This window comes from Python bivittatus, unplaced genomic scaffold (assembly GCF_059951505.1).
Source record: "Python bivittatus isolate LINGU-HERP-01145 unplaced genomic scaffold, Pbiv_v1 ctg000590_np1212, whole genome shotgun sequence".
Taxonomy (NCBI): domain Eukaryota; kingdom Metazoa; phylum Chordata; class Lepidosauria; order Squamata; family Pythonidae; genus Python; species Python bivittatus.
In genome coordinates this window covers 31380283-31404037 of record NW_028277086.1, presented here as the reverse complement: position 1 = coordinate 31404037, position 23755 = coordinate 31380283, and the positions used below count along the sequence as shown (strand labels likewise).

Sequence of the window (23755 nt, the reverse complement as noted above, 5' to 3'; positions counted from 1 at the left end):
ATGATGGATGTTTGAAAAACGTTGTGGAAAGATTGGACCAATAAGTTAAGGCGCAACCCAACCCTTAAGGATTATATGTTAAATTACTAACAGATTTTTTTTGATAAAGTTTTGTCTGGATTATTCCATTTTTTGCACTGAAATTTAACCAGAAGGGCTGTTGCTACAGCACCAGGAAGTTTAAAAGAAACTGTGAAGGCAACTCAATGGGTGAATTTGGGGAACTAGGTATAGTATATTCTTGAGCTCAAGGACAAAATAGAATCTGGCAAATATTCTCATATAAAAAGATAACTAAGTCCATATGGACTTGCTGCAAGACTCCCTAGGTTCATTACACAACTTTGGAGGAAAGTGTAGGACATTAATTCATTAGCCAGTAGTTTTTCCACTGGTTTTCATTTTTGTCCTCAGAATCAATATACTGATCATTAAAATTCCATCCTAATTTGGGAAATATTCCACAGCTGCTTCCCCAACCTCATGCTTTCCCACAGTGTTAAAGGACAACTACTACTTTTCTAACAAGGATGATAGTAGTTGTAGATTAGGACAGCAAGTGGATACTGAGATAGGAAGGGTATTCTAGGGGGTGAAAGTCTGCACTTCTGTGCCTAGTATGCATCTGTATGTATGGTACATAACCCCCCCCCCCCACACACACACACAAATTCCCTATGAGTATTCTCCGTTTATATACAGTTGTGATCATTTCATCTTAGTACTTGTTTTAACAGCCAAAGATAAAATCCTTCCATATATTTTAGATTTGGTTGTAAATATTGATCCTACTGAAAGTAGAGTTTTATAGTTGAAACATGTAAACTTCAAATAAATTTTTAACCATCTCAAAGGCTGTGCTTTTTTTATTTCCTAATATGATAGTACAAGCACTTCTGGAAAACAAATTTTATTCCAGGTACGGTAAAGAGCAAAGGGACTCCCTTGTAGCATGTTTATAGGATATGTACCTCACATTAAAAGGCGCGGGGGTGGGGGGAGAGACATTTCCAAGGCTTATGCCAGATTCACTAAGGAGCAATTTAGATTCACTCGGCAGCGCTACTTTATTTTTTACGCCCCTAGAGCCGCCAACGAGGACAAAAGCGTCCACCGTCTTTCCACCGCTAAATTCAGCCTCGGGACACCCAAGCTCCTCTCCCCCCAGGACCGCGTGCCTCAAGCAGCACGTTTCACGCGGAGTCCTTCCCAACCCGCTATTCCTTGGTCGGGAACAGTCGGGTTCCTGGCATTTGATCCGGACCCCACTGGCTCCCAAAGCGCCCAGCCCCGCCTTCAGACCGAGCCGCCGAGCTTGAAAGGCCGCGCTCTTCCCACAGCGACGCTCTCGCCTCGGTCTCTCTGTGCGCCGGAAGGGGTGGCCGCGCCCGCCTTGCCTTTCCCGGTAGCTGCGGCTCCCCGCGGAGGAGATGTTGCTGGTGGCCGGGCTGAGGCTCCACGCTCCCGGCCTGCGACTGTGGCAGCAAGGCGCCGGAAGATGTAGGGCGCTCCTGCAGACGAAGAGGGCGGCGGCGGCGGCGGCAGTCCCCGAGACGCGCCAGCCCTTCACGGCTCCCCGCTGCGGGCTGCGGACGCCGCTTGGCTCGCCCGGCGTCTTCGGGTCCCGCTTTTGGCTGGCGGGAAACAAGCAGGTTCTGCAGCGCATGGCGCTTCCTTGCGCGGCGGGGGAGGCCGGGAGCTCCCGTAGAAAGCATGTCACCGGGGCTTAAGTCGCGGCTCCTGGCCTGCCAGCTTCGCAGGTTGCGCGTGTGGGTCTGTCGCCGGTGGTGCAACCCAGTGACTCCCAGAGTTCCCCAGCCACCGGCTTGAGAAAGCCTGGACTGATCCCTGCCGCCTGTGCTCAGCCGAAGACCGCTTGGGAAGGTGGACGTTGGGGGTTCAAAGCCCAGCCGCAGGGAATCGGAACAAAATCTGGGACGCGAATCGCCTATTCCCCCCCCAAAGTAGGGTGTAGGAGTTGTAAGCAAACGGCCAGTCTTGATTTCGTAAGAAATACTTTGAAACGCACGTATAGCAGCAGAGGCGTTCCGTTGACTTGAAATTGCTTATGTGATTATTGAGGATGGGCATTTAAGAGATAATATATTGGAGATGTATTTCAAAGTCAAATGGACCTCAGGTTCTTTGAACTAGTGTACAGCAGTTTTATATTAATCCTGGACTGGTGGAGTTTTCCTCCTCTCTCCTATTGTTACAGTTTGAGATTATTCATTAAAACGAAACAGGAAAATTCAGGACCAACTGCAGGATTTGTTTTCCATTTTGCAGGCTTTGAGTGAATAGTTAAACTGGAATTTGCTGCTGGCAGTTGTGATCATAGGAGGCAGTTTGGATGGATCCAAAAGAGGACTGGATATATTCATAGAGGATCAGGATATCTGGGATGGGAATGTTATGGCACCATGGTGGTATCTAATAGTTTTAATTTTGTTGAGTTTTGTTTATCATTGTACGTTGTTGTTAGCGGCCCTTGTAGAAGATGGGTGGACATATAAATCTTATACATAAATACCTCTGAATCATGGACACTGCAGCTTACCCTTTCATGTGGCCCATACCTCATTCACATAGCAAAAGGAACCATGGTTAGAAGTAGAGCCTGGCTGAGATTGGCAAGCTGCTGCCCTAAGGATGGTCCCTTAAGCTAGTTGCTAGAAGAAAGTGTGGCTGTGTATGTATGTTTATATATATCTGTAGGTTTATATATGAGAAAATGTACTGGAAGAAATATTGACACTATTGGTTGTATATGGTATTTGTCCCCTAGGTTCTGTTTCCCCATGCAGAGTCTCTCTGCCGCTTTGGTACATCATCCCTGGAGGAACATTCAGAATTTGGAAGATTAATTTATTCTGGAAATTTATCAAGATCTGTATTAGGTAAGTGTGTTGGGAAGAGCTTCTTACTAGTCTTTATTTTTTTAAAAAGTACTGTTTTTCATAAGTGAGAATTCTTGTCATACAGAAATGTATGCAAAGTCTATAATGTATTCATTGTTTATGTACTTAAATCTCTTATTTAAGAGACTGATAGCTTAACCTAGGTATTTGGGACCATTGCTAGGAAGAAGAACATTAAGATGCTTTCTCTGTTACAAATTACTTATTTTCCTAGCTAAAAACCAAAAATAATTGTACGGCATCTTGACGGGTCCTTTTAGTCTTTTGGGGAACACAGTGGCTGGAAGGAAAGAAATGCTGGTGGATGGATAAGGACAATTCATGAAGCAGTTGGATTTAAACAAGGTTCTCTGGTGCCTTGAAGTAAGCCTGAGTCAAAAATGGAAATGAACTGCCTGGCATTCTTGTATATAGTTAGTCCTTGAGTTACAACCATTTGTTCAATGACCATTCATTCAGCGACTGTTTGAAGTTACAACTGTGCTGAATGAAGGGACTTATGACTGGTCCTCGAAGTTCTGGGGGTTTCAGCGCCTGCACAATCGCATGAACAAAATTCGGATGCCTGGCAACCAGCTCACAATTATGACCAGTTGCAGCATCCTGCAGTCATGCGATTGCCATTTGTGCCCTTCCCTGCCGGCTTTCTCCAAGCAGCGTCAATGGGAAGCTGGCAAGAAAGATTGCAAGTCGCTGGGGTAAGTCTTTCCCCACCCCCCGGCCTTTCTTTGCTCACACGCATATACCACACTCTTATTCCCCTATTCACTTGCACACACCCCGTGCCCTCTTTCCCCAGCCTCCCTGCAGTCACACATGCAAGGACGCACCCCCACCCCCTATTTCCACAGCCTCCTGCGATTGCATGCACCCTGTGGCCTCATTCCCTGGCTTTTTTGAGCTTACATCACACCGAGGACCCCCTTCCCCAACTTGCATGTGGCCTGTGCCGGGCCTCCTAGGGCCTTCCCCATCCCTCTGCGGCACCCTCATGATCCTTACCTGGGACTCATCCTACTTCCTGCTTAAGAACGCACACATCTTGAGTTATGATGACAACTGGGACTACCAGTATTGCCATCACTAAGCACATCACTTAGTGACAGTAATCCTGGTCCCAATTGCAGTTGTAACTTGAGGACTACCTGTAATGCAAATATTGTTCTATAGAGTTTTCTGAACAACCACATGAAAAATGAGCAATGGCCAGCTGAGACATCCATCCAAAGTGTAGCCGAACTACATTATTATCTCTTGGTTTTTGAGATACTGCCTGGGTGCAGTTGAAGTCATATATTTTTAGAAGCTCCTGTTCCCAAATTGATACACTCTAGATGCAATTAACTACCACTCTTGTGACCTTTATGGCCATGCTTTTTGACAGTTATGGGACTTTGTATCCAGTATATCTGGAGGAACAAGTTTCATTGAACTCATTAAGTGTTAACTCTGAGGCGAACATGCGACTCTTCAAAACCTACGTTACTTTTGTAAATTTAAAGCAAATAAATTTCAGATGTTACTGAACTATATCACTCTGCAGCCCTCACCACTGATTGTAGCTATCTGGAACTACTGCAAGTTCTTAGTTATCAGTCAACATGGGAAGCCCCACCCAGCTTAGCTGTTTTTCAGAGTCTTTTTTTAAACAAAACATTTTTTGTTTGTTTTTCATCTGTTGATGTTTTTAAAAAATTCTTAACATTCAGTGGTGTATATCTTAGTTGCCTAGCAGGGCGTCTATTTATAACAAAGGGATGCTCTCTTGTAATCTCTTCCATTCCAATCTCGCCACTCTGTGAGATGGGGAATGGGTCAGGTACAGGAGAGATTGCCTACAGAAATTGCTTGGTTTTTTTCTCCCTCCCCACTCTGCAAAGCAGAGAGATTGGAGTGGAATGGATTACAAGAGAGTAAGCAGGCACACAATGGGGAATACACTGGGCTATTTGCATAGCATGCTCACTGCTCGGGGTTGCTGGCACTACCGCATTGCTTTCAATATGTATTCTCCATTGTGCGCCTGCTTACTCTCTTATAATCCCTTCCTCTCCAATGAATGTAAATACAAACATTAATTCCCTTTGTGCTAATTACTGGGGTGAACATTCAAAGGGTGGGAGTGGTTAGCAGGCAAACAAAACTAGAAGGTGTGAAACTGATTAGTCTTGTCAGTTTTGAGCCAGCTATCCCAGCCCCCCAAGGGTGAGCATTCCAAAGTGGGGGGAGTGGGGAAAAGGAAGGCACAGCCCTAGTCAGTGATTTCCACTTAGCAACTGCTTAACTTAACAATGGAGCTACTAGTCCCAGTTGTGCTCACTAAACAAGGACTACCTGTATGCCTTTTTCTGGCTGCCATGTAAGCCCAGGAAAAGCTCTGGTTTCTTATAGGAGTGATGACAGCTGCAGCAAGTGTCCCTTTTCGGCTTCTCATTCAAACAGCTGCAGATTGCTAAAGATTTCATTTAGCTCTGTTACCTGAAGTACATCAATTCAGAAGTCAATCTTGCTGAATGTAAGAAGGTGGCCCTCCCAGCCAAAGATGTAAATGGATGTACAACAGTGTCATTTTTGAATGTATGCCATTATGTGTGGTTGGGAACTAATTTGAACCTCTTAACTATTAAAATCTCGTTCTTTTTCTTGCAGGAGTGAAAATTTTCTGTTTGACCACCAGCATAATAACTGCTTCTATGTTGTTTGGTATCATATTCAAGTTTGGCTTAAATGTTGACAAACTCTACTCGGAAATTGCTTTTTATAGTGCCACACTATTCTTTATTTTCCTGACACCATTTCTCTTCCATTTATTTACTAAAAGGTATGTCATCCGACTGTACCATAAAGCTAAAACAGACACATACACAGCAATTACATACAGTGGTATTTTGAAAGAAAAGAAAACTCTATTCCATCAGAAAGATGTGACTGTTCCAGACATCAGCAAGCTGTTCACAACATTTTATGCTAAAAAGAGAGCAATGTTTGTTAACCCATTCCTTTTTCATTATCCTCAAGACTACAACCATCTTATGGGTTATGACAAACCCTTTCAATTTGATTTAAATGACTCAGAAGACGAATAGAATTCTAAAATGTCAAAATCTTTATATATTACCTTATTTCTACTTGCTATTCAGAATTCTTTCACAGATTCTAGATGACTTAATCTTGTTTTTTTCTCCATTACTCTAGCTTTGTTCATTTAAATATTGATGACTGTGATTAAAAGTGTTTTAGGAATAGGCTTGTTAGTCTGTTGTGCAAAAAGACTATAAAGTAATATAGCAGTAATTTCTTATGCCCCAGGTGTTTGTGAACTACAGGCCACTTCATTGATCTTTTGAGATGTTGCAGTGCTTTTGATTAATAGAACTGGAGTTCATTACAAAATAATCCCCACCCCATAGATACAGCCCTAGATCATTTTATATGGCCGCCCATCTCACATAAGTTACTCTGGGTGGCTAATCAGTGAACACTGAATAAAAGAATAACAATAAATATACATATGGAGGGCAGCCAAGGACAATCATCCAATTCACAGGTGGACTGATGCAGTCCCCAAAGAATTCCTCCCTCAGTTCTAAGAATACATGTTTTTATTTCTTTATTTTTTAAGTTTCTGCGTATTGAGTTGGCCTTCAGATTTTCCAAAACTCTGTTACTGAGGGAGTTACAGTTTACAATTATGGGAAGCTAAAGGTTTTTGCCACTCGAAACCACTAGAGGGACTCATTACCTGAATCCCAGTATGACACCTTTGAATGAAGGCCCCCTTCTGGAATATTCGAAAAGCATCCCTTTGTTAAATAAATACAGAGCCATAATTGGCTTTCTAATAAGTGAAATACCTTTACTCCCAGCTTGTGGATACACAAATTATTGTTTTTTTCTTTTAAAAATGTTCTTAAGTGAAGGGTTCCTATGATTTTGGATTGTTGACACGCATTGATTTTATTAATATTTCTTATGGCTATTCATATGAATAAATATCACAAGAGTTAATAGTAATAAAACCATAGTATTCTCTGGTTCTGGCATAAGTGACAACAGTGGTAAGACTTGTTTCATCTCGGGAAGACTGGTGAATAAAAACAGTTGAAATTATATCCTTTGAAGGATGGATGTTACAAACCTGGTCTACACGGAAATAAACCTTCCATTCTACATATCATTCATGCAAAGATGGCAACTCTGCCTGCTACTCCAGTGCGCATACAGGATCAATGATCCCTGGCCAGCCTTAAAGGGTAAGAAGGAATATAGTTTGGTAGTAGAGCACAAGTCTTGTACACAGAAGGGCCCAGTAAATCATGTCTGGGAAAATTTGTCTGAAATGGTCAGCAAGTAAAAGGGTAGATTGATCAGTCATCCAGCTTAGTCTTCAAAATGCTTTCTGTTACGTGAGAAGAATGGTTGGTCTTACTCTGAAGAACATTAAGGCTATACTCGCCAGATTTACCTTTGGTTAAGTAATTTACATGCATACTTTCTAGGTTTGTAATGATGCCCTGAAGTGATAACTAACTAGTTCATGTAATGTGCCTAACTAGGTTATGGCTATGTATCCTGATCATAGCCAAATACTGTTTTATGATCACATTCACAAAAGGGAAGACCTTAGCTCAATAACAGAGTAGTGTATGCTTTATATATGTGTAAAAGTAACTAGAAAGATGGCTGCCTAACTTTTTGAAAGCACGGCCATGACACGTAGATGTCTAGACACAGAAAGGGTGGGTGTGGTTCTTTCAGGAAATGATTGGCCTGGGAAAGAAGGAAAATGATTACTGTAGTAGACAATCACAAAATACCTTTCTATTAAAATAGAGCTACCACACCTGCAATAATGTGGATTATCTTTATTATCAAAGCTGTGAATTTGCATGAATGTGTTTTTGCAATTGTTTCTGTTCCTTTATTGATAAAATAGTACAAATACAATAATGATTATGATCACTGACCAATTTTAAAAGGAGAGGATAAGTTATGGGACAGTAAATTAAAATTTTAGAAGATTAGATAATTATCAAAGTTATGTGGTCAAAATGCAGCATATTTTACAAATACTGAAACAAAACCATATTCAAAGAAATAAAATCACATTGGTCAGACAATAATAGCTGTAAATAGAATGAGTCTGGATGGCTGGAAATCTAACACTGTGAAGGGTTAACTATAACTGGGCATCTTTGTAATAACAGCAATATTGTTAAACAAGTTTTACAACTATGTTCCAATAACTCTTTTATCACAAAGTCAAAATCTTTGTTCAAATGGAGTATCACAAAATTTATTCTGAATAACAGCTGTTGAAAGGACATGAAATCTTCCCAGAGTTAGGGCTCTTTGGAATTTGAGAACTGTTCTTTGGCTTAAATATCTTGCCAGCTTGAAAAAAGGAAGTAGTTACCTAGAAACACATCTTTAGGCAGAGTAGCCCAATTTAATTGGCTTTCTGGATCAGTGGTACATTGTTAAGGGCTGCTGTTGCTGCATGCTCGTGTCCCGTGGTCCAGTGAGAAACTAGTATTTCAGTTTCTCAGCCAATGTCCTACACCAGGATGAAAGAAAATTATCAGTTAAAATCGGCAAGCCACTGGGAAAAAGTAGTTTTAGTCAATATGAGAGGATGCATGTCCAAATGTGAATCTCAGTTTAGCTCATGTTGGCACAAACCACATTAGGAATTCTTCATGGAAACTGGAAAGTGTTCCTTAAAAATTTAGATTGCACTCTTCCCAAGGGGATAAAGTTGCTATGCAGTTCTGATTGGGCTTCATATAGAAGTTGTACTGAACTCTAGTTAAAAATACTTTTAGTGCAGCAGGTATGAATCATGCACCTCTAGAATAATAGAAAGTGGCAGCACTCTTGATTTCTGTGGTTTTTGAACAATATACTCCATATGTGCCCTATGTTTACCAGTAGCACGAAACACTATTCCCTAATATGTGAAGATTGTAACCCGTTCAATCGAGTGGCTATTCAAGTTGCCAGGCATGAATTTTAGGATGCTTGGCAAACACTAAACTTTAGGTTTTGTATAATTAATTTTGAGCACTTCTGTGTTGCAATGCATGACTCACTTTTGGCTGATTGGAACCTGAGATAACATAGCATCATCTACATATAGGATTGCAGTATGTCTATCCTTCAGTTTTGGAGAATGATGAGTATGATTATTTATCTTGGCTGCTAGACACTTGACAATTGTGCCACAGTGGTGGGACAAAGATGCATCCCTGCTTAATTCATGCTAGTAGGAATTGTCTTGGTGTAATGGCCCTTCATACTGCACCTAATCTTAAACTAGAATTCTTGTAAAATTTATATATAAGCAAGACTTATCTGTTAACTTAGATAATGTTTCTGTCTATGGTAGAACTCTTAAATTTATACCGTAATTTATATCTAGGAATAAGGTCAAAGGTGAATGTAAAATTAATAAAAGCTATATATAGCACAAATCCAGGCCTAAAAGTGTATTTTTGACAAACTGCTTCAAATAAGCTATGGTCTAAAATTGAGTCCCGAGCTCTGAAGTCTGCTTGCTCTTCAGTCAGAATATCTCCTGATTCTACCCACTCTAGCCAATTGAATAAATTCCTAGCATGCAATTTGCTTATTATGCTAGAGAGGCTAATGGGCTGATAATTACTAAGCATATCCTGGTTGCCTTTTTGTAGATAGCAACTATGAAAGCTAAACCCCATTCTTTTGGGGATCAGAGCCTTACTGTGTATAAATGTGAATAGGGAGGCCACAACAGGAATCCAGATTATTACAAAGAATTTTGGCAGTGTTGAGATCAGACTTGAATCATTTAACTAAATCTGCTATTTCTGAGCTTATTAAAGAGGACCACCATGGGAACAAACTCTCATTAAGCTCTAGGTCAGGTTTGGGTGGTTCTTCCTGCATATATAAGGTCCTAAAATGCTGGTGAAGGGAGGAGAAGGATGGGGGGATATCAGGTGCCAAAACAGCTGAATTCTTGGATCGAGAAGCCAAAATTTCTTGAGGGTCTGCCTCCTGTCGGTCATGATCAAATCAAGCTTGGATGAATGTAGTGCTGTACCTTCTATGTTTATATTTTTTTATAATCTTGTAATTCTTATAATTTTATAATTATAAAATAATAAAATAAAAATATAATTATTTACAATGTTGTAATTAATTTTATAATTTTTATGATTCACTAATAGCCACAGGGGTAAAATACATTTCACAACTTCTGAAACAATAGGTGGAATGTTGGAACAGAGTTTCAGATAATTGTTTTGGTATGGATTAAGACATAACATAGCTATTCCCCTTTAAAAAAAAATCTTGTCTGAGGGTGACGAAACCTAACGTTGTTCCTCTTTTAACTGGAAATTAAGTAACTTAGTTGCTGACAAGATGGCGTTGAGATATCTAAACTTGTTCAAGCTTGTTATAATTCTTTCTGTTTATGGCTTTACTGTGGCACCAGAAAAACAACTGCTTTGTACATCCAGTGACATTGATATTTTCTATTCCTATTGTGGTAAGTAAAGCACCACCATGCCTTTGTTTAATAGTGTTTGCAAAAGCCCTCAGATTTCTTCCTGCTTCGTTATTGTTCTCATTTCTGTTTCTTTAAAATAGCCTGAAAAATGCATCCTGGACAGTGCTGGAAACAGCTCAGGAGATCTGTTTTTATCATTTTGGGGAGACTGCCATTGCGTCTTCATTCTGGTGAACTCCAAGATTTTTTTGTGCTTTTCACTAATTTAGAGCCAGATTGCATAGTATCTATGCATTTCCTATCTTGTTATATATTTGCAAATAGGGTATGTGTAACTTAAAAAGAAAGCCAGTTTGTTATAACTTGAATAGAGGGCCAGTTTGGTGTAGTGGTTAAAGGCACCAGGCTGGAAGCCAGGAGACTGAGTTCTAGTCCTGCCTCAGGCACGAAGCCAGCTGGGTGACCTTGGGACCATCACTCTCAGCCCTAGGAAGGAAGCAGTGGCAAACCACTTCCAAAAAACCTTGCCAAGAAAACTGCAGGGACTTGTCCAGGCAGTCCCTGGGAGTCACTGACTTAAAGACACACACACAAAAACTTGAAAAACCATTGTGCCTTCAGTGAGGTGTTCCCCATTTGCCTTCTTTTTTGAAGTAACCCAGACAAAACTAGCTTTTGTGTCATTTACACTTAATGGGAGACCCTACAATTTAGGATGCACAATTTTCATTAGAAAATAGTAAATGTGTGTGGAGCTTTTGAGCTGGAAAAGCTCTTCTGTTTGCAAAACTACAACTAACTTAACGTGCCCTTGTTTCCTTAGCTAGTTTGTCCCTCAGTCTGAGACAGACAATTTCCTTGTCTTAAGACTATAGGATACTGCACTGGGTCTCCAGTATGTTCTTCATTAGCAATTTCTGTCTATTTCACATGCGTTTCACTTTTGATTTAACATCTAGGCCAAAGCAGGTTTCTGTAAAATGAAAACAATGATTTGATGCTTTATGATTTCAAATTCTTAATAAAAAAAAATCTTACAATTGCTATTGGTTAGGAAAATGAAGCTAATTGTTAAACCTAAACAGATTTTTAACTTCAAAACTGAAGTTGCTTTTTTTTTTTTTTTTGCAAATCAAAGAATGAAATAGAAAAATGCACCACCTAGAAAGACAAAATTCTACCTTACTTCAAATGTATTTGCAATATTTGGTTCTTGGCTAAACTGGTGTCAAATCCACACATACACACTTGTCACCTTATGACTGCAGCATCACACAATGGTTTTCACATTTTAAACAGATATCCCAAGTCTTTACCCTAAAAAGTTATAACTTACATTACATTACCGTGATGTCAGTATAATAATTTCAGTGGAAATTCCTGTCAGGTAGCTATGAAACAGAGAAAGTGCTTTTCTATTTAGATCTGTTCTAGGGATTGACAATGTTATGGTAGCCCTGAATCCTCCTTATTGAGGAGTAAACAACCTCTATCATCTTCTGCCTAGATAATGCCTGTTGACTTCCAAAATTAAAGCATAATAAAAGCCATCTTTTAAAAAGGAAATATCCAGAATAAATCTCACAAAATCTATGTTTTTATATGAGATCTTGTGACATTCTGGCCATTTAATTAACTGTTCTTTTTTTCAATTGTTTAAAAAAGTTGATATGTCAACTTTAGGCATAATTCCCTATAATGTTACTAGTGTTACCAGGTTTGGGTTTTACTTTTACAGTTTTATAGTTTTATGGAGTTTTTTATGGTTCTGGGGTTTTATTGCTGTTGTGAGCCACCCAGAGTTGTGTTTTAAGATGGGTGGCCATACGAATCTTTTAAATAAGTAAAATAAATACATTTCCTGAGAAGTTAGCTTATTCAGAAGAAAGTTCCCTTCACAAGGAGGAGATTATTTCCCTGATAAATGAGTACATGACTGTAGTCTGGGAAATCTGTCATGATGTGGCTCAACCATCAGACTTAGGCAGATTTCCTGTCTTCACAAATGGGAATAATAGTGTCCTATTCAATGAAAATAACCTAGGCATTCAGAAGATTATCCTTAGTAGTAGAAATTATGTTTTGCCTCCAGTTGGACCACCAGATTTGGGCTTCAAAAATCTGGACAGCTGCTAGATGGCAACAAAGAGATATATGAAATCCTAACATTTTGCTGCCATCTAGTAGTAATCCCGAAGTCTGTAGCTCAGATCAGATAGCTCTAGCCTCCAAACACTCATGCCATGAGCTGAAAGTTTCATAGAGCAGAGACGGAAAAAATGTGTGTGCGAATGTAGATAACTTTGGCAGTCACAGAAAATGCTTGAGAAAAGGTTCCTCTAGTACAGTGGTTCTTAAACTTTTTGCTCTCAGGACCCCTTGAATTGGCACCAAAGTTATTTTTCATTTTGTAAATTCACTTACAGAACTAAATTAGTTTAAACTTTGGGGGAAGATCATGAACATTTCTTCTAATTTAAATAAAATGAATAGGGTCAGCTGAATGTATGTAATTAATATCATATTTGACCAAGCAGTGGGAACAGTGAAACACCTAGTTTCTACAAGGAGCAGGCATACTTTTACACTTACTGTACCATGTTTTAGAACCTACAAAGCAGAAAGACAACTTGTTTAAATATTTGTTTTGGAGAAGAAAAAGATAGTATATTATATTTGTTTTGGTTGCCCCATGAAACTTGAGATCTACTAGGAAAAGTTCAGCCATTGAATATGGCCTGGTATGGCTTAACAACTTCTTCCTTCTCTTATTTTGAAAGCTCTAGTACATCACCATTCATGAGAATGGCTTCTTATTACTTGGTAGGTCACATGCTTTGTAGAGCATCTTTGTAGAAGAGCAAAAATAGAATAATCTACAAAGGACATGGACACAGAGATGAGAAACAAGGAAACTTTAAAGCTCTAAATATATTACTGTGTCTAGGTTATGTCTGTTGCAACCTCAGCTGCTTCAGTTAGCTACAGGGCCAGAAGAACTGCTAAACTGTGTATTTGTTTTTTATATGATCTGTTTTTCTAGCTGCAATAGTTCTATATTATCCTGATTAAGTATTGTCTTGCTAGTTTGTTCTACCCCCAAACTGACTCAAAGTATTGATCAACATTTATTGATATTAATTTCAAGGGTATGTTAGTTGTGTATTTTATTAGTCCAACAGGAATGGCCAAAGATTCATGTCATTTTTTAAAAAATGAATTTTTTTACTTTATTTAATTTGTTTGCCTTGCAGTTCCTGGGACTGATACATTCTTCTTTTCACCCAAGCCATGTCGGTTAAGGGATCATTCAGAATGGCAGGGTACTATTTTCTGGATTCCAAGTGAGTTTACTTCCTAACCACACCAGACTTAATTGTTCTCCATTATAGGTGGTTCTCGCTTAACAATCACTCGTTCAGTGACTGTTCAAACTTACAATAGCACTGAACGAGTAGTCCTTATGACCGGTCCTTGTACTTATGTTGGTCACAGTGTCCCCAGGGCCACATGATCGCCATTTGCAATCTTCACTGCCAGCTTCGTGGCAAAGCAAAGCAAAGTCAATGGGGAAACTGGCAGGCGTTCACAAATGGTGACCATGTGTTGGATTTAACAATGTTGCACGATTTGCCTAACAATAGCAACCAGGAGTGCTGGAACTGCCATGGCTAAACAGTGTAGCCACGTGACATTGCGCTTTACGACCATGTCACTTAGTGATGGAAATTCCAGTCCCAATTCCATTGTTAAGTGAGGACTACCTATACAGCAAATATGCCACACTGAACATTTTTTCCTGTTGCTGGGTTGGATCTGATGGTTACTTTCTGCTAGTGGAAATTGCTTCTACTTATTCAGGGTCAAGCACCAGACTTGGCTGATCTTTGCATCTACTGCAGTGTTTCATGAGACTGCATATATGGTAATCCTTCTAGGAGGACTGACTCTCAGTATTCCTAAGCTGTTATTGGGATGCATGAGGGAACTAAGACAGACAGGGACTTTTACAAAAATCCAAAGTGCTTTCGACTACTGCAGAGCTAACATTCATTCAACTCACTGCTACATCTCTACATCACGGTAGGCCATAATAGCTTTTGAATATGTTTTTCTGAATGAGCCCCAGCAGTTAGGTTCATACACAGCGCTCAACCATGTTTCATGAAAAATAAGCCATACTGGCTGGGTTTATGCAACATGCTAAGCCAAACCAAATAAATCATTCTCTGGCTTAAACATTTGATACACAAACCAAACTTTGCAAGCTATTGTGTTGGGCTACACCATAATATGGTTTATGTAGTTTTAGTTTAACACAGTATATGAACCCACCTATTTATTCCACTCCTTAGAAGTCTAAAAGATATGGAGTTAAAACTAAAGTCTCTTCAGACCATAGATGAAAAACAATGGTTGAAAAACAGCTCACAAAGGAAGAAAGGTTTTGGAATGCTAAGAATAACCCGACCTTGACAGAATTTACACTAGTTACTTATCTTCTAGTGACTGACTTTAGATCAAAGCCTTATGGCTGAAACATCTGGCCTAGTTTTTGGATTTTCTTGCTTCTTCCCCACCTCTGTTTTTGTAATTTTTTTCCTAATGAAGAGCTTTGAAGAACTCAAAGGTATGAATATTTATTTATAAGAATTTGTATGCCACTCTTCTCACAACTCTAGGCAGCTTATAATAAATACAATAAAGCAATCATCGAATATTCACAGACTGATGATCAGTTAAAACGATAAAATATTATTGATAAAAATGGTTGCTACCACTCTTTTATGCCATATAGTTGATCCTAATGAAGATACTGCCGTATTAAGAGTATGCACTTGTACAAAATACCTAATTGACATGTGATGGTCATGGAAGTGCAAGGAGGTACTCCTTAGCTCACCTTTCTGTGCCTTTCATGTTATCTGGACACATCTCACATGCCTAAGGACTGCTGGAGTGTGAGCAATCAAATCAACCTTGTGGTGGTTCTTTCATATTCACTTTCATATTCATTAACCTTTCATATTCATTAATGTTTTCAGACAGCTATTTCTCCTAAGTGAGCCTTCACTATGGAAGTATTGGTTCAAGCCTTATGCTGCACATGTTTAAGCCCTGTTCAGTTCAATGGCCTTATTCCCAAATCAATGACTGAATTTACATGGTGTACTGCAATGTTGTCCAAACTTGGCCACTTTAAGATGAGTGGACTTCAATGCTGGCTGAGGAATTCTGGGAGTTGAAGTCCACTCATCTTAAAGTGGCCAAGTTTGGACGACACTGGTGTACTGCTAAGCCATCAAACGACTTGGTTTTTTTTCTTAGACTGTTACGTGAATCTGTTCATTGCAGTTGGCAAAGCATAATTTATGGTCAGTATTCTGTAAAGCAAGAGAGATGCTGGGAACTATGACTGAAAATTAGGGCAGGGGTAGTGTAATACTTCTGTAAGCCACTTTTTGAATTACAGTGCAAGAGAGAACCTTTAAACAGAGAAACCAACTCTAGTTCTTTTTCATGCTGGATATGTATATTATTAATACATTTTTTTCTCTGTTTTTCGTATATAAAAGCTATAAGAAATCTACCTACTAACCAACCAATTCACTTCGTTGCTTTATTTGGTGGAAGGTCTCTGATTAGTGCCCAAGTTTCGTTGCAAGGATGATAGTGTATAATCCAACATAACAACATATTTATCATTCCTCTGGCTTTGTTGTCACCATTTATAAATGTATTTATAAATATGTTTCCAATTGATGTCTTCTTCTGGGACACAAAATGTATTGTGAAATCCCATGGATTTAAAGGAATTTAAAAAATGGTCAGATTGTCATTCTCTCTCTCATACACATATATGGAATATGTGTGTGAGAGAGAGATAGACATACAGTATATTCAATGGAATAATAAAATTATCAATGATCTTTTTGTAACCTACTTATTTTTATAGAGGCTGATTTAACAATTGTGCATGCACGCCTACGCTTGTGGAATGGACCTCTAAGAGCCTTCGAATGGGAGAGTATTGTTTGTCATGGTGTAGATGATGACTATTCATATTGTGGAGCTTTGAAGGGAGGTAAGTATGAATATGCAGTCTTTAACTCACCTATGACTAGAGCATGCAAGCCCCACAACTACTTCAAGGTAGTGCCTCACTGGGGGTGATTGATGATGATGATGGTGATGATGATGATGATGATGGTTGGTTGCACAGTCCTGATGTATTCACTACTAACCTTCTTGACTTCAGTGTGCTTTATGTTGTCAGCCGGGAGGATGCCCAGGTATTTGTAGTGATCTTCTTCATCCAGACTCTTGATGTTATTTCCATTGGGCATCTTGATTCCTTCAGTTTTCACTACTTTTCCCCTGTTGATGGTAAGGGTGTCACATTTGTCCAGTCCAAACTCCACTGCAATATCTTGTATATTTGGACAGTGTTGAGCAGTGATTCCATTTCAGATGGTGTTTTTCCATACAGCTTCAGATCGTCCATGTAAAGGAGGTGGGATAACCTGGCAGATGTTTTTGATGTTTGAGAACTATGGCCTGCCTTGTTCAGTATTGTTGACAGAAGAATTAATGCAATGACAAACAGTAGTGGTGATACTAAGTCTCCTTGAAAGATTCCTCTCTTGATGTTAACCTCTCCCAGTTTATCACCATCAACCAGCAACTTTGTCTTCCATTGTGCCATTAATCTTTGCACAAAGTTTCTGATGTTTCTACTGACTCCTGTTGTTTGATGTTGTTTGATGGCATTAAAGGTATTGTTGCAGGATATAAGCTGTTCAAGTAAAGTTGCCTTTTGCAACTGACTGATGGTGATTTTGTCAATGCCAGTGGTGTTCAAGTGGTGCTCCAGATATTTTGGGATTGTATGTAAGGTGCCTATAACTATTGGTATTATCTTTGCTTTCTTTTGCCATAGTCGTTCTACCCCAGTTCCCTGTGGCCCCCGTGTACTCCCCATGTTCCTTGCCTGGGACTCCCACCTCTTCCTGCCTAACAACCCACACAGTCCTGGGGTTATGACAGCAACTCATATTGCTGGGATTGCCATCAGTAAGTGATCCAGTCATGTGACATTGTGCTTTATGACCCCATCGCTTAGTGACAGCAAGCATGGTCCCAATTGCTGATGTAACCCAAGGATGCGAAAACCCAGTCACAGTTTGATTATCAAGGCAGAGGTACAAATCACATGCTTCACCCAAGCTTTAGGTGCAGCGTAAAAAAGGTTCTCAAAAAAGCTGCTGCTAGATTATATAATTTTAAAGTAGTAGAACTGGGAAAGTGCTATCAAATTATAGGTTGTCATGTAACAGAAAGGAGAAGTTACTAAATATCTGAAAGTTAATCATATTAATTGTATGTAATAAATTGAATTTTCACTTTTTTTTAAAATAGTATTTTATTGGAATTTTAAGATTACAAAGTTAAAAGTTAGAAATGAAAAAGAAAATTGAAAATACAAATTATAAAGAAAAGGAAAAGAAAAAGTGAGATAAAGTAAAAGAAAAAGAAAAAAGATATGAAAAATAGATAACTTCCAATCTATCTCTGGTCTTAGGAATAATAAAGTATCATAAGTGCTAGTTTTTAATGCATTAAGTCGGAATAATTCTTTGTCAAAACATATCCCATTACATTTATAATCTAATCTTCAAATCCCCATGTAAGCTGCGCCCCGCCTGCATTTTACAAATAGTCCATCAATGGTTTCCATTCTTTAAGGTAATAATTATTTGAGTTTTCTTTTAATAAGCAAGTCAGTTTATCATTTTCTGCCATTTCCATCAGTTTTAACAACCATTCTTGTATTGTTGGTAGTGTCTGGGTTTTCCAAAATTGTGCATAGAGAAGTCTTGCTGCGATAATCATGTATAATTTTCACTAAGCTTTTATTTAAATGAAATCATGTTGAGGTTTTGCCACTTTTGGGATTCTGATCCCTGGCATGTGGCTAAGTGCAACCCATGACCCCGGTTGTGCACTCCTCCCCTAGGAGGTGGTATCATACACATCAAGTACAAGCTGCAATGATGTTATGCATGTCATTATATCATCATGCAAATGCCACCATTTTTCAGCATTTGTGTGATGATGTCATGATGCATCTGGCATCATTTTTTCTCAGGGGTGCTACAGGTAATATAAGACTCCATTTGAATGCTCTGGCATGACTAAAGTATTGGCAGCCAGATTTTTTTTCCTTTACCCCCTTGTCTTTTGCTATAATTTGTCCAGTTGTTATACCTCTAAATTTATTTTTGACACTCCTTTCCCCACCTATATTTTGTGGAAAAATAATAGAATGACTTTCATTTGACCAAACTCTTGATCTTTGTTTCTTTTGTGCAGAAACAATCAACACAACTGCAAGAATCAGCGGGTCAGGTTCAAGATATCTGAAGCTTTTAGAGGTATAAACTTCAGATTACGTGGAACTGCAGGCAATCATTGCTTAAAAATATCCAACAAAATGTCTTTCTATAGTTGGTAATTAATTCTTTTTCTTTGTTATAGGGAGAATACATTGTTTCTCTTGAAGTATTCTCAGGTCTCAAGGAGTTGATAACTTGTGTGAATTATACATTGATCCTTAAGTAGGGACTACTTTGGTGAGGAGTTCTGGTAAATTACCTCACAGCTCCTGATCTATTCTCTTTGAAACTGTGGAATTGTGTCATGGATACAATTAGCTGAAAACAAATGTAAGATGAAGACAAATGTTCATTATAGATGAAGCCACATGAAGCTTCAATAAGACATGTTGCTTTGACAAAACTATCTATCAAAACTGCTTCACAAAGTCATGTTGTTTTCTTGCTTCTAAAAACGAAGCAAGTTGCTTTGCTTTCCTCTGCTTCAGAGCCCTTCCAGATGACAAACGGAGGAGACTGAGGGAAGCCTGTGTATCAAGTAACTTTCTGGGCTATTGTGAAGAACAAGTGGTGTTTTTTTCCTAAATAAAGTATTTTCAATGGGCAACAGAAAGCACAGTCTTAACTTAGCCTCTGTGTTCATCTATTCTGGTAGCCATCACATCAAAAAGACACCACCATGGATGCAAAGTTGGAATTAGAAATATAAGGAGAATAAAGCTATCAATGATAACTACCCTTCATGGCTATGTATTATGACCTACTAATCTGCTTTTCTTTTTCTTATCAATGAATTTTTGTTTTTTTTATCCTTGTGGTACTTCACTTGGTTGGCAAAATAGTGGGGAAGGGCATAGTAAGGAAGCTTCTCTCACTCATCATGGCCAAATTTGTACCAGAAGCAGCTTATGAGACATTAAACCCCACTCAAAGTTAGCAGAGGAAAATACTTTCAGTGGCTATTTCTTTCTAAAAGACCAAGATGAGCTTCAGTCAGTTTGAGAGGTCTATGAAGAAGACAAGATGCCCCCTGAATCTGCAATGTTTGCAGCAGTGTCTGCAGGTGGAATGGATATCAAAAAAGTCAAAATGGCAGATGTGGCTGAACAATCAAGGCTATTTTGTCATTTTGGCAACACTCCCCCCCCCCCCCGAATGTTTGCAAAAGATAATAGCAAACTGGGTGCAGGGAGGAAATACGGTGGACAGAACTATCACTTAGAGAACACTTAAGTGATTTCAGGAAATGTGCAGTGGGCTGCAATCAAATATGAAGTTTGTCTTAAAGTCATTTGAGGCTAACATAACTTTGTCTGATGAAATACTTCTAAATGCAGGGCAGATGGTGGGCCAGGCAGTGGATTTAAGATTATCTAAAAGCAACAATCTCAGTTATTTGATATTTGCAAGAACAGATTGAGCCTCTCAAAACTAAAATGAACATCAGCAAAATGAACTCACTGGGAGGAGGATGAGCTGTCTGTTATTGGGGAAAATCCACTGAATCACAGAATCAGGTATTGTGGGAATTTATATCATTTGTGTGATTGTGTCACAACAAATGTTGTAAATTAATGGAAATACTGTAATTTATTTGCAGAATGACATCATTATGCAAATGACATAAATCACAGCAGAAATTTAGTTCACTCTATGTGAAACCTATTGCATCAAGTTCTGGTAAAACAAGATTTCATTATATTAAGAGTTACTGCTTAAAAAAAGGAAGAACTAAGATCTTAGAATACTGTTTGTGGTTTGGATTTTAAAAAATTGTCCAGAGATTCACTTTTCTGTTGAAGTTAGTGAGCTACTACTGTCAGGTTCAGCCCAAGAAACTTAGCAGGACAATTCAGGAACAGTCCAGTTACTTTATTAGCTTACACCTGCTAGACAGAATCTCGCCAGACTAACTCTAACCACCAAAGTCTGCAACTAAACACTCCAAATTCCTTAGAGTGGTGCCAGTCTCATCCTCTTAGCTTTCACATGCTCAGGCTGCGGGCTGAGGAGATGCTTGAGATACTTCTCACTCTCCCCATGACCTTGGACTTCCTCACTCAAGTCTTCCATCACAACTACACTTTGATGAAAACGCCACATTTGACACTAATTGCTCCCTTGATGTTCTCACAAGAGTGCAACAAAGCTAAAATGACATACTAGCAAGGGGCATAAGTAGCTCTCTCAAAAAACATTTTTTTTCTGGGGATTCCAGAGGAGGAATGGTGGACTGAAGATGTCTCAGTGAAAGTGGAGCCAATGACCATGGCAAAGAATGAAGAACCGGTGAGTAAACAGGCTTTTTGGAACCTCTCCAGACAAGGAGAGGATGGGAGGTTGCCCACATGTGCTCCAGACAGCTGCTCCTTGCAAGGAGACAGGACAGTGGTTTCCTGTGGGTGCGAGGGCTGGAAGATGACCAGAATAGCCATACTGATTGCAACTACAGTCGGCACCTTTTAAAGGACACTAAGTTTGCTAGCCTCACTTTCTAATGACTTTCAGAAATTGCTTATTAGCTTCTTTTAAGCTATTAGAGACTTTCAGAACAATAAGCCTGAAAATGCCGGGTGAGTTTGCCTTCAATCCTGAATGAAAGAAAATTTTAATCATAAGCTTAAGAATTTAAGGAATTTGAAATAAACAGGAAAAAGCTAAATAAGATTTTGATCTTAGAAAGTTATAAATGGACTAAGGGTCCAGATAAATTTGGAATATAGAAACTTTTACAAAAAGATTTTGGAATTAATTATAAACAACAAAAGTTTCTCATGCGAAATAAATCTGTTTTGGTTTTTGCAAGACAACAAAGATAAGTAATTTCATGATTTAAAAAACTGGACACTAGAGGGGACTAAAGATTCTAGATGAGGTAGACACAAGCCTACCTTTTGTGTTAATTACATGGGACTTACAAAATGATGCAAAATGTTATAACACTGAAAATATTAAAGGAGACTTTTGAAGAATGGAGCCAGAAATTAGTAGCCATAATATCAACAGTGTCTGTCATTATGTCTGCCTCTATGGATAGACTATGTTCAAAAGATGTTATTGAAGAAATGACAGATGTGGAACAAATTTTATCTGACAAGATAGACATGGTACTAAAAGTAGATTTATAAATGACAGGCCAAAAAACAACAACAATTTGGAAAAGGATGTCTCACTGGATATACAAAAGAAATTGGCTGATGTTTTAAAAATCAAAAGGAAAATACAAATGATAAACCAAGAAAGTGACCTGGATAATTTTTTCTTATTGGAGTTACAAGAGAGGCTTGTTAAGGACCCGAAGAACTCTGTGCAATGGGATAAAGAAGAAATGAAGAGCAATCAAATCCTACAACAATATTTGAATGAACTAAATATTAAGACTGTTGGAAGTAAAAGGAAGGGATATAAAGTTGGTTTATTTGATCAAGGTTAAAACAAGATATGTTGTTACTCCTGGCAATCCTTTATGGACTTTCTGCTGATATCAGGACTGAAAAGATGACATTTTATGAATTTGCCTACAAATAAGGGATGAATAGATAAATGTTTGTAACCTTAGAGGGGGTGAAGAGTCACTAAATTTGTTTATACTTGTGATGAAGGTTGGAAGTCACTTCTTTACATATTTCTTTTCTCTTTCTTCTTTCTTTTCTCTTCTTTCTTTTCTTTTTTTCCTTGCATTTTTTACTCTTTCTCTTTTCTCTCTTTAAGTTTAATTTGTATTAGATTTTACTATTATAATAATTTTTTAAAATAAAAATTATATATTAAAAAACACACACCTTTTTTCCTGATCCCTCTATCTTACAGCCAGAAGCAACATTTCTGCTTGTGTGTTGCACCCAACCGTTACCTGGCTATTGGATGGATGGCATCCTGCTTGCTGCCTGCCAGATCCCGTCTTCCACAGTGCTTAGGGAGAGTAAAAAAGATAATTTTCAAGATGCTCTGGGTGAGATCATCCCAGAAAATAAGCAGGACAGTTTTGCTCACCACTGGAGACAGTTTGCATTTCCAACAGTTTGGTGTGCCGCAGAATTCATAAATGAAGCATACCAAGCATCAAGTATGAAACCCCAACTGACAATTTCCAGAGATGATAATAAATAAAATAAAATAATAATAAAAATAAGCTTTGCTTATTTTTCTGAAAAATGCTAGGAATGTTCATCACCATGAATACAGTGACACTGAAAGAGTGGAGAATGCAAATATATCAAGCATTCCATTTTCCAGCCATTTATGGAAAACTTCAAGAGGCAGGAATGATCTATTATTGGCATTCCTCTTCGTGGCTCCCCCCCCTCCCCCTGAACAGCAGTAGCAATCTGTGAGGTGCTCAACATAGAAGTGCCTAAGAAAAGAGATTTCTTCTGTGAAAATGAATGGTCCTTTTGCCTCGGAAAGAAAACAGGAAATGAGAATGAAGAAAGAAAATTAAGGCTTAGTGCATGGAGACAAGAGAGTCCTTTTCTACTTTACTAAGTAAGCTTAAGCAGTCATTTGGTTCATAAACAGATGAAGTGGCATGGCTAAAAGCAGAGGGTGAATGGTTAGAAATCTTAGTCCTTTCTCCCAGAGGCCCTCTGGGTCCATACTCTCTAGCGCCATGTCCTGCTTTGGTGTGCAGCTAAACAGTTGTCACTGCCACCACCTATGTTCCATACAATGACTCATCTGGTTCCCTCTCCACCAACTCCAGTGTATGGGATTTGCTCAAATCAAGAGCACAACTTAAGAAGTTCCATAGAAAAACCAAAAGAAAAATATAAGGCTCTGGGGAAACTACAAGATTATGCTAGCCTTTTCCTAATTTAGAGGCAACTGTTGCATAAAAATAGGCCAGTACTGAGCTTGTATAGACAAAATAAATACAATACTAGAGACAAAATATGAGCCACAAGGACAACATAAAAATTAGTATTTCCAGTTAAATGTATTTT

The 23755-nt window shown here is 38.7% G+C and overlaps 1 protein-coding gene across 12 annotated transcripts; it reads left to right on the top strand.

Annotated features, from left to right (window-relative positions):
• Window positions 1–1361: 1361 nt before the first annotated feature.
• Window positions 1362–22902, top strand: LOC103064474 (transmembrane protein 70, mitochondrial). 12 transcript variants are annotated; one of them, XR_015797603.1, is made up of 6 exons: window positions 6006–7174; window positions 13671–13760; window positions 16373–16501; window positions 18790–18851; window positions 18955–21101; window positions 22623–22902. XR_015797603.1 is itself a non-coding variant. In XM_088149228.1 (6 exons), the coding sequence occupies exons 1-5, from the start codon at window positions 7045–7047 to the stop codon at window positions 21061–21063; spliced, it is 444 nt and encodes a 147-aa protein (XP_088005354.1). In that variant the 5' UTR covers window positions 6006–7044; the 3' UTR covers window positions 21064–21101; window positions 22623–22902. The 12 variants fall into 12 exon arrangements, 8 of the variants coding, with proteins under 8 accessions (XP_088005351.1, XP_088005350.1, XP_088005354.1 ...); XR_015797606.1 differs by having other exon boundaries at window positions 18790–18927; window positions 21031–21101; XR_015797604.1 differs by lacking the exon at window positions 22623–22902 and adding an exon at window positions 17357–17490 and having other exon boundaries at window positions 18955–19029.
• The last annotated feature ends 853 nt before the right edge of the window (window positions 22903–23755 follow it).

Excerpts from the sequence above, each read along its gene's own strand:
- LOC103064474 (XM_088149224.1), top strand. The coding sequence starts at position 1,431 with ATGTTGCTGGTGGCCGGGCTGAGGCTCCACGCTCCCGGCCTGCGACTG. Across the intron at positions 1,653-2,788 it reads GGCTGGCGGGAAACAAGCAG|GTTCTGTTTCCCCATGCAGA; the intron begins GTTCTGCAGCGC and ends TTTGTCCCCTAG. Across the intron at positions 2,901-5,570 it reads TTTATCAAGATCTGTATTAG|GAGTGAAAATTTTCTGTTTG; the intron begins GTAAGTGTGTTG and ends TTTTTCTTGCAG.